Raw genomic sequence first — 12,746 nt, 5'->3', positions numbered from 1 at the left:
CGCGAGCGCTCACTCTAGTCGTGCACAAGGCAAACGGTGCTGTTGCCTGTAGCTTGCAGTCTGCCACGTGGCAATAGATACTGCGGCTGTCCACTGGCTGAGTGCACTGCTGCTCACTCAAAACAACAGCGCTTGGCACATTTGGTTACGTCTGGTGCGTCGTAGGCACCAAAATCAGAAATAGTGGCATTTATGTGAACTTCCAAAACCAAATTTGAACTGCGCACCACGGTTATGTTAGGTAGACGAAGCGTTGTGGGCAGGCCTCACTCCACCGTAGCCTTCACAGAGCAAGGCATTGAAGGAGTGGAATCAGTGCGAAGGGCATGTTTGATTGCCAATAACTCTACTTCTGCTGAATGTATTGAAGTATTTTTTGCAGCAAAGTATTTCTTAAATATCCTAATTTAACTTCGAATGCATTTCACCACTTCAATAAAAAATGGTTTGGGGCCCCTTCAGAATTAAACATTAAAATTAAAGTCTGGGGTTATACATGCCAAAACCATGATTTGATTTAAAGCACACCGTAGTGAGCGACTCTGGATTAATTTTGACCACCCGGGGTTATTTAACGTGCACCCAAGGCACGATATCCAGGCGTTCTTGCATTTCACCTCCATCGAAATGCGGCCGCCATAGTCAGCATTCGAACCCGCACCCTCAGGCTTAGTAGTGCAATGCCTTGGCCACTACACCACAACAGCAGGTCAGATTTAGAGTATTTTTTCATGTGTGGGCCGTTGTGGCTCAGTAAAAGTTCTCTAAATTTGCTAAGTTCAGCCTTGATTCTTTTAGAATAGGATGCAGTTAACCTTTACCAATAAAGAATTATCTGCGCCCAAGCAGACGCCGTTGAAATCGATGACCTCACAGCAAGCCGGTCCGGGAACTCTGAGGCGCCACTGCCACTAGTCTTTAGTTTTTGCATCTTTTCTGGCTTACCAAGCCAGAAAAGATGCAAAGCCACTCTTCTTTCAGTAAGAGTGGCTTTTTTGGCAGAAGTGTAATTGACCAATAAAGCTTTAATAACTTTTCTTTCTCTCTAGCGGCCCTTTACCTTATACCCAATTCAAACCCACCCCTAAAGAATCAATCCCGACCTCACATGTGTGCAAACACAGTGTGCCCCATCTAGACACACTACCAAAGCGCTCACTGAATTCGGTGATATCCACTGCACAATGTTCCACACATTTCATGCTAAAAAATGTTTAAATCGCACTAGCTGTACCTGTCCAATGCAATAAAATCCTTGTGCTTACCACCGCAGCAGGTACATAAGTGGGTATGGTCTCGAAAAACTGCAGGGACGAAGTGTACGACTTCAGAGTGAAGTAGATAGCAATGAATAGCACCCCAACAAAGACAGCAGAGCCACCGCACACCAGGCAGAGGATGACATACTTGCGCAGCCATATCAGCCATAGGGATGACCTTGCATCAGCTGCATGCAAACAAAGCCTCCAGCTACAATTTCTGCAGTTAGGTAGACTCCTCCAACACTAAGAGCCAGCCAACATGGCAGAAAAAAAAAATGGCTTGCACCTAACGTGCCTTTCAGGCCCAGACAAGGCAATAAACAGAAAGACATTATTACCGACACAGTATCACACCAAGTATAATTTCAGAAATGTGAGCTAGCTTGGCAGAAATTTCGGGATAAAACCATACACAAACTGCTTTGAAGTTGCATTTCACTCTAATGATTGTATGTTTCTAGATCACATAAAATTAGAATGCTACAGACATTTTGTCTGACTGCAGCAAATTCACATCAGCAAGGCCCTTCTGTATTACACTTATCTGCACTACAAAAAAAGAAGCAAAAGATGAAGAAACAGCAGGCCTCAATGATTCCTCCAGCACAGAACTCATTTACTGTGTACAAGAGCAGCAAATGGAAAAAACTCAAATGAGTTCCGGATGAAGACTAATAAAACAGGCACAGCAAGTCAATTTTTCAGATCTTAACTGCTGTCCCAGTAAACGAAACATCACAGGGCAGTTCTCACTGCTGCTGTTTGATACTTCCAGGTTACACGCATGTACAGATAACTGTTTCACACCTTCAGAAAAAATGTGGGAAACGCATACCACCATCACAGTGAAAAGGTTTAAATTTTCAACCAGCACTACATCAATACCATAAAGAATTGTAAACCATAATTTGAAACTACGTTAATAGTATCTGCCATGGTTATTAAAACAATGACCAACGTAACGCCTTCAAAGGTACAGGACACAAAGGACTGGTTGATTAACTTGTTTTGAACCAGGAACAAGTAAATTTGTCAATTTGCTTCCAATTTTCTACACTAGATGACACTGTCAATGTTGGGGCACAGCATAGCAGTTCACCCATTTCAAAGTGTAAAGCCACATTATTATTATCATCATCATCATATGTGGCATTGTGTGAAGTCTTTCTCTTTATTATAGGCTGCTAGAACATTTTTATTGCAAACATGGCATGTCTGTTCACACTTCTGCAAAATTTGGTTAGCTTTTTTTTCACTTGCTGCGGCATAAAAAAAGGTCAAATGAACAGGCACATACCATGCCTGTGCATCGAGGAGGCATTCAGTGATGACGGCTCGTGGCCATGGCGGCAGAGGAAGGGCTGCGCCAGGGGCAGCGACCTTTCAGGTGGAAGAGGCGAGGTCTCCATGTTCAGCGCAGGGCAGGAACCACCAGCAGCTGCACTGGGCCAGCTCTCTCTGCCCCCTGCCGAGAGCACAAACTGCTTCTGTCAGAACCCCCATTTGACAGTCACGTACTGCAGATGGGCTCGTCCACATCATTTACAGGCCTTAACTAAAACTCTGGGCACTGGATGTCTCATTAAAAATATTGGACCTATAGAGACATTAGGCTAAGAGGGCATTCAGTTGACGCAGGACAGAGGTACATGATGATCTGTGGAAGGGGTCCTTGAATTTAACATTGTTAAATTACATCAGAAATTTCCCTGCCCATGTTGATCGGCAAAAAACTGCTATTAATAGAGAAAGAAAAAGTCTAACTTCTTTCATCCTTTATCTTTTATGTCACCTGAACAACGGTGCTGACAACATTCTTACGATATCATGAATCTTGCAGTACATTTGTGCACTTGGGTCTTTTTCATGCAGAAAAAAAAGAAGTCACAGCTTTTCAGGTTGATGTTTCATTTATTACTAAGTGCAATGTAGCTTTCTGTTTTTCTTCATAATCATGCAAGTAACCAACCTTCATATGGCACCAAATTTATGTCATTGAGAGGAGCTCACGTGGAAATGTAAAGGTGGTGTCAGTGCCTTCTCTGTTTTATATCATTTCAATTATGACTGAAAGCACTTGATGTTGCAAAGCAACATCCAGACTGCACTACAGTGGAAGGCATCAGGTTAATTTTGAACGCTTGTGGCTTTTTAACGAGCACCTATCAGAGTCCTCATCTGGTGGTAACAAAGCACTCCTCTTGGTTAAAATCAGCTGTATGCAATTCCAACCTAAAGCTTATTGGTCCAGCTAAACTTAACATTGTGGCTTGCAAAAGGTACAGGGGGAGGTACCCAAGTTATTCACGGAGCCGCTCGCAGGGCAGTCGAACCTCCTTCTCCTCTTCTGCAACCTTCTGCTAGCACCTTTCAATATTTTCTTCAGTGTCATACCTCATTGCCTGCATATGGTGAAGTAAGCTAACACACTTGCATAACATAAAACAATTGCTTGCAACTGTACAGCACCTTGAACATTGTCACATGCCATATTGTGTGACAGAATGTGTATTCGAAACCTTTTGCGTTCACAGCCTAAAATTACGGCACCACAGGGCTTATACTCAAAACTGGTTAAAACAAGGAAAAAAAGAATGTGCACACCAAGGCAGCAGGAAGGACCACAAAAGCTTGTGAGCAGCTTCAGCCAATTTGTGAAGCAGTGACAACCACACCTAGCTCAAATCTAGAAATCCATCCCCCCTCCCCTCCCCTTTCGTGGTCTCATGTTGCAGTGAAGCTGCTAGCCTCTAGTTGGGCAGTATTTTTCGTGGTGTGCTCAGTTAAAAAACGGCAGCTGGAAAAGGAGTTCGTGCTTGAGTTTCCACGTAACAGAACTATGTTTTCTCATATATTTGAAACACAATATGACTCCATGTCTGCAGGTTGTGTGTCAATCGTACTTTACGAATTTTCAGACATATTTTACTTTGAGAAATTCAATTAGTTAAATAACACACTTGCGCTACACAGAGGGCCTACAAGAATGAAGATGTATGCAGTGTTAATGGTACCACCACCTAGCGGCCACCGCAACTCAGACACAGACCATGAACAGCAGCTTGAAATGGGCTTTGTCTTTCAGTTTTCGCATAACAGATGTTTTCGCGTATACTCGTATAACAATCTGAAGCTATCATGTCTGCAGCTTGTGTGTAAGTTGTACTTATCAGATTTTCTGACACAATTTACTTTTAATCATCAATTAGTACAATAAGGCACTTGCACTTGGTGGACAGCCTAGAAGAATGAGGATGTATGCTGCCCTTCTGCACACGAGCATGTGCGTGTGGCATACGTTGCTTTTGTAACATCATTTAATGCCAGCTGGGGCACTGGCACTTGTCTAACATCCGCACCAGCTTCGCTGCACATTCACCCTATAGAGTAAAATGGAGGCAGATTTTTTTTTTTTTTTTATCACTGTTTCTCACTCCCACGTTGTGCCTTGATACATTTGATACATACACTGACAAAACAGTGCTCTTTTTATTTCTTTGTCAATCCGAAATAACTTTTTTTTTCCTACATCTCAAAGGCAGGTACTTAAAGGGACCCTGAAATGATTTTGACGATTTTGTACAAACATACTCAGTCGTTAAAGTAGGTCCTTCTGATCATTAATTGACAGATATAAGTGCTCCGCGCAAAGTGTGTAATTTATTATAAGGTTTTAAAAATGTACATCGCTGTCAACCGCAGCACACTGCTCAGCAGAATTTTCAGCCGCCCCTACCCATATGACGTAAATCACCCAACTGACGTCAGTAGGGCGAGCTACCCGATTGGCTGCACTGGGCACATCATCGATAATTTTTCCACCTTTATGGTGAACAAATAATGTTCGTAATAGTTGGAATGTTAGTTAATTTGTTTCTGTAAAAAGAAAGTAACAGAAAGAGAATGCACAAGAACAATTTCACACTACACTTAAGCACTTCAGGCACACAGCAAGCATCGTCTGCTTGTGTTACAATGTGCTCCATTTTGACGAGAGCTCCGCGGTCGGAGTCAATCTCAGTCTTTTCGCAAGCTCTATGATTTGACTTTGTTGTGTTGTGGACTGCAAACGTAGTGACTGGCAATATGTTAAGCTGCGACATTGTGTCCCTCTGCAAGGCAGCAGACGAGCGGACTGGCCACAGCGCATTTGACTGCCGCCATCCAATCGGCGCCAGGATTTGCATGTTTGCGGGCGTCACTTTGCACCAGAAGATTACTAACGCAATAGCGTTTCGCGAGTCCGGTATTAGAGTAAACGCAAGTGAAGGCACGTACCCAGGATTTTTTTTCAGGGGGGGGGGGGGGGGGGGCAACCCAAGGTAACTTTTCTATGCAAATGAGGGGGGAGGGGGGTCCTTTACTAGTACAAACGTAAATAACGCCCGTCATTCGCCACAAAGACGCATAAACCAGCAAAAGAGAAATGAAATAGGGTGTATCTCACAGATAGTACGCCTGTGAGATGCACCTCTTCTTTACTTGGCAAACAAGGAACCACATCGAATGAACTTGCAAAGGAAAGAAAGCGCAGGAAGAACACTGCCAAGAACAAGTAAACAAACGAAAGTGCAAAATAAAGATTTCTATCATCATTATCAGCCTATATTATGTCCACTGCAGGAGGAAGACCTCTCCCTATAGCAGATTTCTATAGTAGCATACAACTGAAAAAAAAACAGCAGTTGGCAACTGAGGCACACGAACCGCGCGGGGTTGTGTTACTCCGCCTGCCAATCACAGAAGCAAACAAAATTGTCGTCATGCGGCTTTTTCAAAATGGCGTCGTACTTTATAACTCTGGCGCATCTGCTGTTCTCATCGACTGAAGCAACAAGGTGTGCAACAGACATGGACAAAGCGTATAGAGTCTGAACATTTCACTCTTCAAAAGTCTACCCGCCATGGTTGCTTAGTGTCTATGGTGTTGGGCTGCTAAGCACGATGTTGCGGTATTGAATCCTGGCCACGGCAGCCGCATTTTGATGGGGACGAAATGCGAAAACACCCATCTACTTAGATTTAGGTGAACATTAAAGAACCCCAGGTGGTCCAAATTTCTGGAGTCCCCCACTACAGCGTGCCTCATTACCAGATCATGGTTTTTGGCACATAAAACTCCATAATTAATTAACTCTTCAAAAGTCTGCAGTACAGTTCATTTCACTGCTGAGCCCGTTTTACTCATGAAATTTCACTGCCAACTGAAGTCAAACTTGACATTAAATAGTTGCAGCGAAGCAAGCATATTATTTCACTTTAATAAAGAATTAGGCTATCTCTATTCCACTATAATAGGCAAGGGAAAACGTATAAAATTATGCGCTAATAATTTTATTTTTGTGGTTACCGCCACATTTGGATAACAAGAAAAGTTTGAAGTATGAATTATTTGCAGCCTGGGGGAGGGTGGGGGGTGAGGAGGAACAGTGGCTTGTGGTTATGAGGGTATATGCGGGGCTTCACTTTAGACTGAAGTTGTCTCCGACTATAGTGGCGTCATTTTTGTTTTATTAGCTCCGGAAGAATTCTAGAGAAATATACATATGCGGAACAATCACAGTTCTTTTGGATCCCTTGTTTACTGCTCTACCAAGTGAAGTGCCAATTTGGGAGGTTGCACAGCGATGCATGGCTGCCAGTCCCATACAATCGCGTAGAGCGCAGGATGCCGCGTTTTTAGACGTACTGCGCCCGTCGCAGAAGGTTACAGAAACACCTACATAAGCACAGCAGAGAAGTGCCTACTGCCGGTGGCTCGACTGGTACCTGTAGAAGTGTCATTCAAGATGCACAGAATTGTTCTCCACTTCCAGCAGCGTTTTCTCTACTTCCTTTTTAAATAAAAAGGTGTTGATCCATAAATATTTTCATAAACAATGGTTAAATTTGTTAATTTTCGCTTTTCCTCCCTGTTTGGCTGCTGCCTTGGCTTAATTTCTCAACTCCTTGTGACTCTTGCTTCCAATTGCCAATTTTGCACAAAAAGTGCTGTACAATTAGGGAAAAACTAGACGAGGTAACGGGTGACAGTCACATTGCTTATGGGTTTAAGGGTTATTGCAGGGTTTGATGATGGACACTGTTTTGCATTATTTTAATTTGCACTTTATTTAACCCATATCGCGGGTATATGGTTTCGACGATCTGCCAGCATTGCGGCGAGCCGCCACTCGAGGTAATAATGAAGCAAAAGGAAAAGAAACTCAACTGGCGCTTTCTCCGGCTGCAACTTGTTCCTCAACAATACAGACCAGCTGACTACGAACAGAATCCCCTTCCTGGTCCCTCGATGAGTCTAAAAAAAGAAGGTTGAACTAACGAAGCAACAGCCATGCGCATGGCCGTTGAATAGATGGTAACAACTGAACACTTCTCGAGTTAATCTTGCGGGCACCGAATCGATGAGAAAACTGGCGTTCACACCCCAGGACATGCCGATAAATACCGTCATCCAAAAGGAGTGAAAAAGGCAGCAAAATGTTGATCACCGAATAGCTGTCAAGTCTCAACATTGATTTGGCGGCGCTTTAGGAATGTGTGTAGGATTGGTGGCGTGGGCGGGTAGATGGGTGGGATATGCCACTTAATTTCGCACCCCCCGGGTACATGCCTGCGCAAGTGCAAGGAGACAGGGCCTAGCCATTTGACCTGGTGGCACAGAGCTCAACCATACACAGTAGCAGTAATGAAATGTATTCTTCTTTGCTGCTGGTGTAAATTTTTCACAGGAGTGTAATGGTTAACACAACAGGTGGCTGGACCGCGCAGACCGATCAGGCTGTTCATGTATGTCTACGCTGAAGTTCCTTCATCGGCTTGAGTTTATGCATCCAGCCATCTGTCAGAACGCCCAGCTCGTCTGTGGTTACCGGAATACCACACACGTTTGGTGCTGCCACAGAATGCTCGCAACGCATGCTGCTTCGATAGCTCTCGCTTGGGGTCGACTGCCGAGCAGCTGGCGGAAAGTTTAGAGGCTTCACGCGCTCACTCCTAGAGAACCAGAAGTCAACAACACGACGTGACATCATGACGCAGAGCCAGTGAAGGCGGAGCTTAGCCCTGATCACTCGGCGTACGAGTTGAGGAGAAAATGCATGACTATGGAGGAGGGTAACTTGTAATCATCCATAGCTCTCTTAATATGAGACGTTTCACACAAATTGTGGCGCGAATTATTACCTTTCGCTGTACCCTACAAGTCTACAAAATTTGTCCGAACCGTTTCAGGGGCCCTTTAAGACAGAACCATTTTGATCCACAGGATTCACGTTCATACCCTGTGATTGCTATGACAATTTTTTTGCGTTGCAATATCTTAAAATAGATCATATTGAAATCAGCAAATATGCACATTAGCATCACATCATAAACTCGGCAATGAGTCCCTCAGGTACAGAAGACTTCTTTTAGAATGAATACCAAAAACCTGTATTTTCAATATACGCTGGGCAGTACACAACTATTTGGTTGATTTTCTATTGACCCAATTAAACAAAAATAATCTGTGTAATTGGACTGAAGCTTCTCCAACAAAGGCATTATGTTGTACATTGCTTAAGCACATGTAAAGCAATTATTCAGTAAGCAAGCATTAAGAATGTGCTGAAGTACAGCATTTGAAAGAAGACTGTATTATTACGTAACGTAGGCAGTAAACGATTCGCACGGTGCATTTACACATCTGGGCTCAGCAAGCACTGGCCCAGATAAGGGCCAGCACACAAGAGGAAAGGCACATCATTATCTTCAATGTATTGGCCGCTATCTTCACACAGCACAGTGTCACATAGCACAACCCCCAGCAACAGAAATGCTGCCTCGTCACATCTTTGGGTACAGCAGCAGCAATGAACAGGTGGTAGACCTTAAACCTCAAGATGCAGACGTCACAAGACAATGGGGTAGAAGACATAGTGGAACTGGCAAGTACGATCTCATACATGATGCCAGTCGCTCATCAAAGCACATGATATGACCTCATTTAACAAGAAAGGAGCTCTTTAAAAAAACCTCGTTCTATGGGTGGGTCCAAAGACGCATGAGAGAACTGGGGGCAAAGCTTGTATCACAGTGCCACCAATCATAAAGGCACTTGTGGTTGTCTTGGGAAGCAGCAAACCCACTACAACCACGCTGTTATGCGAGCTCAGTCAGGGCCATGGAGCAAGATAAACAAGAGTGCCAACTCGCCTGATAAGGCCTTCCAAATTGTGTTCTGGCAAGCCACCTGCTTTGTGGCATAAATCATAGATGGCATGGAAACTTGTTACTAGCACCCAGAACTGCATTGCCTGCAGCGGCCCAAGTGCAGCATGGCTAGTGGCCTTTCTGTTTCTTAGGCTAATTTGTTTATTGTAGAGAATATGCACACATTTCTGCTGTTATCCATGTGGCGCTCTCTGCACGCACTAGCAAGCACATCCTGTCTTCTGCCAAAGTTCACAGGATAATTTGCTGTGTCTAAATGCATGAAATTTACTACTTTAAGTGCCTGTGTCATTGTAGCGGCTATTAAACAATTCAATTTTTACATTGGTATTCATTCACTAAAGTTACACTTGCTAATGCAAAATTTACATGAAAAGCTGTAGACTACCTTATGTCTATGTGCATTCAGACTATCAATGAGTGAAAACCTCATGTATAGCTTTGCTTACTTGAGCATTTCCGTATCGTGTCTGTGTTCACTAAGTTCCAATTTACGGGATTTCGGCCTGTGTCGTAGCATGCTTCAGTCGGCATGCTATAATTTCATAGAAGTCTTGCCACCAAGCTAACATCCCCTGCTACACCACTTAATTCAGTGACTGGTGGCAGCAGTGCCCCAAAATTAGTAAGGACATACTGCAAGCCTTCAGGAACATCACACTTTTGTTGTATGCTGTAACACTGCTCAAAACCAATTCAATTTTATTCAAGTAACGGTCATGAATGTAGCAGCAGAATGGCACTCACAGGTCTCAAAGCATTTCATGTTGTTTTCTGCTTATATTAGTGTAGTGCCTGCAAGCATTATCCAAGTAAATATGCTCCTGCTGCTCCACTCAAACAGCATGCTGTTATTGCCTTTATCTGCGCCAGTATAACAGTGATGGGCTACTTCAACACAATACTTTTTCACTCTTAGATTTAGGTGCACGTTAAAGAACCCCAGATGGTCAAAATTAATTCAGAATCCCCCACTACGGTGTGCCTCATAATCAGATCGTGGTTTTGGCATGTAAAACCCCAGAATTAAATTTTTTTTAACTCTAGGAAACCGGCTGATTGCATCTTTACTCATTGTAGTTGCAATTGAAGGACACGCCGTAATGATATACCATTCAAGTGGCGACACCAGCGAAAGCGTGTTGTCTGGCCACTTGACATTTTTACAGCATAAAGGGACTGACAACACATTCCGTTTCTCAACTTGACCACAGCACGGTGCGAATATTTGGTGCCCACAACTAGGGAAGGAAGAAAGGGAGAAGAGTGCCTTGGAAACCGACGAAGAAGAAAGGAGTGAGCAGAGGCAGAGAGAACTGTGGAATACTGGGCGCCTGTTACCGCTGAGACATTAGTTGTCCCTCCTGTATATATAGGCGAGTTGTCCCTCCTGTATATATAACTCCGTGGTCCTGTCAATGGCATCACATGCATAATCAATGATTGAGGCTGCAGTGAAAGGAACAAATGTGTCCAACGGTGGAGTTGCTTCGTGTCCGAACAAAAGGTAAAATATGATACTGATCCACCAGTATCATAGCAGGAGGAATTACATGCAAATGTCAGGTGTGGTAGTGCAAAGTCCCAATCACAGTTGTCTGCCAACATGTACTTGAAATGTGCGCTTGTCAAAGTATGGTTCAAGCACTGCGTGAGCCCATTGGTTAGCTGATTACGATATGGTGAGCTTGTGCTGGGTGGAACACCGGTGTTGTCAATGGCTTTAGAAAGGAAGGCACAATTTCATGATAGAGGGATATTACAATATAAGAGGATGGCTTGAAAGCCACATGAGAGAGCAAGCGATCTGTCATGCGAGATTGTCGGCTTCCTGCTGCATGCAGCAAATTAAAATTTGGTTGGCTCACATGTTCACTGCAGTGTTATCTACAGATCAAGAGAATTTTCTTACAAATTTCCCGAAGTGTTGCAGTGCCCCTTAATACTTCAACCAAGAAGATATTCTTGTTGGCTTTACTTCACTGACCTGCCTACACCAAGTCATGTGGCTTTTATCACGCAGGCTTTGGTTTGATAGAATAGTGCCTTATGCCACTTCCTCCAAGAATCTTTTTCTGAACCTAGGCGATGAGCGAGGTTTGTTAACTCAGATAGCAATCAGCTTTGTTTTGTGTTTGACTTACCAATACAAGTCACAAGTGATAGTAAACCTGCCCTTGCAACCAGGTACACATTAACCCCAGTCATGTACAATATTTCTAGAAATAAAAAGAGACTTGCCTACATCTGAACATACACATGTTTTACAAAGTTATACTTGGCTTATGGAGATCATTCATGCATGCGATAACAATGTGGTATTGTTGATGTGGCATCATTATTTAGTAAAACTTTAGCCACACTTTATGGTTCATTCAAAATGATCATATAAACAGCCTCCCGGCATCATTTCCATTGTTGCTTTTTTTTTTTTTTTCGGTACTTTCTACTCATTTCACGAAACAGCAATGGGTTTCCTTATGCATGTTTTCAACGTGATTAACGAGAGGTACTTCTTTGCTTGTGAAAGCACTATTGAGAAATTCGCCAGTCTCATGCAACATCAAGGAAACGTGGTAGGCGTCTCACAGGCACCTTCCTGTGTGCTCGAATCAACGCAACTCGAACTCTATGCATATCAAGGCCCGAAAGCCATACAGCTCTTTTCTATTCGGCTCTTACTTGCGGTCGAAATGTCCAATACAGTTTGATTTGTACGATGATCGAAATTGAAAATACGACAGGAATATTATGAACGAACGAACAAAGGAAAGCCCATAAAGAAAATTTATTTAGAACACATATATGACCATTGCCGAAATTGTATATTCGATACTAATTCTTAATGCATGCAATATATATATATATATATATATATATATATATATATATATATATATATATATATATATATATATATATTCTTTTTTTAAAATGTTCGCCACAAAACTCAACAAAGTCGGAAGGTTAGTTCGCACACTAAGAATTAACGAGTAGAACGAAAGCAAGTTGTTATTTCAAGCTTCCAAAATTTTGCTTGGCGACTAGAAAGAAAAATGAAAGAGCCGTTGCGCTTGTCAAACCGTTAAAAGTTCTACAGCTGAGGACGTGGATACAAATCCAAAGCGTTTCTCTGGAATTCTTAAAAGTGAACTAGCCATCTAATATAAATGCTAGTTCATTACCAGTTGAAAGCAGGCGCCGACCTCCCTGAAACTAAACGAGGCGGAAGCCGTGCACGTCGATGCAGCTACACCCCGTAATTTCTCT

The 12,746-nt window shown here is 43.0% G+C and overlaps 1 protein-coding gene across 3 annotated transcripts in view; it reads right to left on the bottom strand.

Annotated features, from left to right (window-relative positions):
• The window catches only part of LOC142582460 (uncharacterized), a 30,578-nt gene that overhangs the window by 17,312 nt on the left and 520 nt on the right, over nucleotides 1–12,746 (bottom strand). The window contains exons 2-3 of one of the 3 annotated variants that reach the window (XM_075692212.1): nucleotides 2,560–2,743; nucleotides 1,266–1,447 (exon numbers count right to left, since the gene is read on the bottom strand). In XM_075692212.1, the coding sequence (XP_075548327.1) occupies nucleotides 1,266–1,447; nucleotides 2,560–2,743 (366 nt within the window). Of the gene's footprint in view, nucleotides 1–1,265; nucleotides 1,448–2,559; nucleotides 2,744–12,746 lie in introns of those variants that run through there. The other 2 variants (XM_075692213.1, XM_075692214.1) reach the window with 2 other exon arrangements.

This window comes from Dermacentor variabilis, chromosome 5, assembly GCF_050947875.1.
Source record: "Dermacentor variabilis isolate Ectoservices chromosome 5, ASM5094787v1, whole genome shotgun sequence".
Lineage (NCBI taxonomy): Eukaryota > Metazoa > Arthropoda > Arachnida > Ixodida > Ixodidae > Dermacentor > Dermacentor variabilis.
Note: the sequence above shows the minus strand (reverse complement) of the source record. Positions and strands in the feature narration are given on the sequence as shown.